General features: G+C 48.1%; 1 protein-coding gene across 1 annotated transcript in view; it reads right to left on the reverse strand.

Moving 5' to 3' along the window:
• Positions 1-5,000, reverse strand: part of mtss1 (MTSS I-BAR domain containing 1) — a 75,408-nt gene that overhangs the window by 30,260 nt on the left and 40,148 nt on the right. The window contains exons 5-6 of the mRNA XM_062544639.1: positions 4,849-4,940; positions 4,123-4,197 (exon numbers count right to left, since the gene is read on the reverse strand). Of these exons, the coding sequence (XP_062400623.1) occupies positions 4,123-4,197; positions 4,849-4,940 (167 nt within the window). The remainder of the gene's footprint in view (positions 1-4,122; positions 4,198-4,848; positions 4,941-5,000) is intronic.

Here is a 5,000-nt window from a genome sequence, read left to right on the forward strand (position 1 = left end):
AGAGAAACGCTAGAGAAAAAGGTGGCAGCAGGCTGACGTCTCCACATCTGAACAACAAGGTGGAAATGTCCTTGAGAGGCACCTGCACCTTCAATTCCTATGACCTTCATAACTTCATACCACTCGTAGTGAGCTGAGCGTGTCAGAAATGGAACACACCCCAGGGCTGAAGCCAGCACAAGAGACCTGTGGCTCTCTCGCTCCCTCTCTCTCACAGCAACTGGCAGCCACATTAGCATCAATATTGCATGTGTGTGTGTGTGTGTGTGCGTGTATGTGTGTGTGTTTGTGTGTGTGTGTGTGTGTGTGTGTGTGTGAGACGGAGTGTTTCCAAACACTTCAGCTCTGTAAGACTCACTCACTATCCCAGGGGCATGGACGGCGAGCAGAACACAGTGGAGGTTCTAATGAAGGCCAAATGTGGCAGATTGTGCTCAACAGCTGGAGGAGTTGTAATGAACTCATTCGTGTGTCTGTGTCTGTGAGTAATTTTAAATGTGTGTGTGTGTGTGTGTAAGCACAAGTGTGTATATGTGTGTGTTAAAATGTACGAGGGCGATTTTCTGAGAGAAGCTGACACACACACTGGTCCAGAGTGATGACAAGTGTGTGAATCATCCAGTACATAGAAGTAGCCCATGGCAACCTCTGCTTTACAGCACTAAACTAAACATGCACTACTGCACGTATTTCACATACATTTACACAAGCACGGTGAAGTAGTAAGTGAAGTATGTGTGTGGATGGGTGGGGGTGTACTCATCCCATCCCACACTTGCTCTCCATATTTCCAACTACTTTATGAGATTATTAAAACATTCAAATAGGACTAGGAAATCCTGAGTGGAGATTGATATTTACATAAACTCTGTCAAGTCAAATAAAAACATGTATTCACTGAAAAGGGGGGTGAGATTAAGTTCTGTTTCGCATATAGGGTCAAATGTGACTAAGGTTTATCTATATTAAAATGACACAGTTTTATTCTGTGCTTATACTAAGACTCCCTAGAGAACCTGAAGTGTTGAACACCCATTTTCTTTTACAAAGTTCATCTCCATGAGTGCACTTTAATATGAGAGAAAGGCTGAAAAGAAAGCCAGCTACTACATTTTGTGTTCCGCAATCCCTGCTTTGAAGCACACCTGATTGAAATCAATTGGCATAATGCTTCTGACGAGCTTCACCAGACGAGTTCCCCTAATCAAGAGTGGTTTCTGATGTGTTCTAGTATGCAGAGCGTAGAGAGAGAGAAAAAAATGCACACTGAAGCATATACTCTTCCTGGCTGAATTATTGGAAGCATTATCCAAAAGATGGATGTGTTTGGGCACTAGGCCATTTTCTGTCTTAGACCCATCCCATTCAGTATGCAGTTCAACTGGAGGCATGCCTGCTCGCCTGTTACGGGGGGCTACACTGGCCGCGGAACTGGAGCACTCCGCTCCCCACACCGCTCTACACCGTTCCAGAGCGGTAGAACAGAGTGGCGACACTCCCATAGACCTCCATAGGAAAAAAAGGCAGCGCTTTTTCCAGGCTATTTCCTCGTTATGGGGCTGTTGGAACTGTTTACAGCCAATCTCTTGGTCAGTAGTCAATGAGTTAATTGATTACACTTTCCAGCATCAGAAGTACATCCCACCCTCCTGTGATTCAGCCATTCAGCACAGGTTTTTTTGGAACTTTTGATCTTGGCGGCAACATCAAAGAGTGTCGCAACTCTCTCTTTCTATGGCTCTGCACCGTTCTAAACCGATTATCTCGTCACTGATCACGCCCCTTTAGGAGGCAGAAGTGGTGCCATTTCATTCCATTGAAAAACCCCTTTACGATTCATCTTAGTAACTATACGATCTTTGACTGCACCACTTAGCCGCCACTACAACCAATGGAAGTAGCTACACAAGACCTTCCAAAAAAAACAAAAACAAAAAACAAATGGTTTTGTTTCTTTTAACTTGCATAAAGCACTGTCTTGCGGCTTACACACAACGCGGCTAATACACAGGAAATTACTGTATTACATTTACACATATTTATTTAGGAGACACTTCTATCCAACGCAACTTACATATATCATCTATATTACAAGGGCCACTGTCCCCGGAGCGCCGTGGGGTTGAGAGCCTTGCTTATGGGCACAAAGGTGGAAGCCAGGAATTGAACCCACAACTTTTCCTGCTACTGCATGCTAGCTCAGCTCCCAGTGTGCGTGGTCTGTTTAGCTGTACGTGTGCATGCACAGTGGAAGCACAGAGGAAGGATTCACGTGTCTTTCCCCCCCCACCTTCGCACACGTGTGTCCTTGGGCTGTGTGCAACTGCAGTGGACGACGGCACACTGATACGGCCCCATTTCCTGCCGAGAGAGCCGCACTTCCTCCTCCTCTCCCCCCCTCCCCTCCCCTCCCCTCGCGCTGAGCTGTGTCGCCCTCTACCCATAAAACCTGGATGAGACGAGCTTCCTGAACCGGTGCTGGATCACAGCGGCGAAGCAACGCGGTCAGTGGCGACCCGAGGCGCTCCAAGTCCGCAGTGCTGGAGCTAAAGATGGATGCCTTCCTGGTACAAAGTCTCACCACACTTTCCCAATCAGCGCGTGGGGAGTAGGGAGGTGTTTATTTTTATACTTTGTTTTTGACTGTCAAATATCCAGTGGAAGGGGGGGGGGGGGGGTGGAGGTGTAGTCTAAAATGAGGGAGTGCAGGCAAATGAAACTAAATGAAGCACATATAAAGCGAGGGAGTGTGAGAACTCGGTGTAGGGTGGTGGTTCTGCGTGTGTGTGTGTGTGTGTGTGTGTGTGTGTGAGGATGAGAGGGACGAGTGAGAGGGCAGTGCAGACCAAGGGGGGCCTTCTGTGAAGTGGTCCAGTCGCCTCTAATGACAGAGCCCGGGGCTGGCAGGGCCAGCTTCACACACACACACACACACACACACACACACACACACACACACACACACACACACACACACACACACACACACACACACACACACACACACACACACACACACACACACACACACACACACACACACACACACACACACACACACACACACACACACACACAGCTGGCTCTTACCTCAGAGAAAAAGTCCCTGCTTTACATCTCTCCACACCCTTACCATTCACTCATCTCTCCCTTTTACTCTCTCTTTCTCTCTCTCTCTCTCTCTCTCTTTTCACAAATACATATCTCTACGCTCTCTCTCTCTCTCTCTCTCTCTCTCTCTCTTCCTCCACATGCACTCCATTCAGTTTCTCTCTCTTGAGGCCAACCCAAGTGTGTGTTTCCCCCTCCTGTCGTGACGTTGCAGTTTCTGTGTCCTCTGTTGGCCTGCTGGAAGCCGCCTGTTGTGCAGCAGCCATATGACTCGTCACCCCTGCGGGCGCGCAGAGAGAGCTCCAGGCCTCGGGGAGCTTCCTTCCCAGAAATCAGCACCGACAGGCCTAACCGCAACTCCCAAGCCTCCTCCACATCAACTGATGTTACACTAAACTGCAGAGCAGGCTAATGATGAAAGGCAGAGGCATTTAAACAAAAAGAAAAAAAACGTGTCTCAGGTATGGTAGCGGTTTCTGTTTTTTTTCTTTCCATAAAGGCCTTCATGGCGGCGGTTTCACAGCAGTGGGCTCTTTAATAGATGGAACAAAGAGGTGCACTGTGTGCCCTCCTGAGCTCACGGGGGGAATGGCACACCGTAAACCACCGTGCCCACGCTGGCCACACAGGGCCAGGGTGTGGCGCGCCCAGGAGAGGAGTGCAGATGGCATGACGACAGCGGGGCGTGTACAGGTGTGCTATTGTCTGCCCTTGACAACGGGAGTGGCGGGGTGGTAACCGGACACCTGCCGACGGCTGTTGTTTGCCATGGGTTGGTTGCTATGCATCATCATCATTCCGACTTCTGATTCACACGGTGTGAGATTGCTTTGCTGATGGTGTGCCCAAGGTGTTGCATTTGTATGTCCGCAAAACAGAACACACACACACACACACACACGCACACGCACACGCACACGCACACGCACACGCACACGCACACGCACACGCACACGCACACGCACACAAACACGCACACAAACACACAGTCAAATACTTAAAAGCTCTTACCTTTCTTAACCTTTTTCTGCAATTTGATTGTGTCTGAAGACTTCTTCTTGATATCTGCCCGGGCTTTCTTGTACTCTGCAACAGATGAATACATTTGGTCAGTGCTCAATTGATTAAACCTTTTAAGTAATTTGCCTCCGCTTAGTGGGAAGAGGCCGAGAATGGATTCCTCTCCTCTTAAACAACAATGAATAATTAATAGAGGACGATTTCACCAAGGCCAATAGTTTAACCGGCTAGGGCACAGCGTTTGCAAAACAGATGGCTCTTTTCTCGACTATTATTTTGGACACCATAGTTTATGACAGAAGTGTATCTTGAGGAGGCTGTATGTTTTTCATTGTTTAGAAAAGGGGGCACTACTATATTGATTTATAGCTAAGATATGTGTGCTTCCTAGGACAACCACAAATGTCCACAGCCTATGATGACTGTCGGAAAATAAAGAGGGGGGGCCATCATTTCCTTGATGGCTAAGGAGCAAAGCAACAAGCAGTCTCTACTCCTCTAAAGGAACTAAAACTATTGTGTGGCGTGGGGAGACAGTGTGTTCATCCTTTGGGCTTAGGCTCTTGCTCATGGTATTACATTAATTGCATTTATTATTTAAAGTTATTCAATCAAGTTCTAATTCATGTGTGACAGACTTGGCCGCTCGATGGCAGTTGCTCGTCAATGGCATGAGAAATCAGCGCGTGTGCAGCGTTGCAGTGGACTTCACTGTACCTTTGGCGTGATCTTTGTCCAGCAGACTGGCCACCTTCTTCCACTCCTCGATCTTCAGCTCCAGGGGGTTGATCAGGTTATCCATGAGGGCCCTGCCAAGCACAAACCCCATGACCCGCTCGGTCAGTCAGTCAGTCGACCGGTCTTTCAAT

The sequence above is a fragment of the Sardina pilchardus genome, chromosome 9 (assembly GCF_963854185.1).
Source record: "Sardina pilchardus chromosome 9, fSarPil1.1, whole genome shotgun sequence".
NCBI lineage: Eukaryota > Metazoa > Chordata > Actinopteri > Clupeiformes > Clupeidae > Sardina > Sardina pilchardus.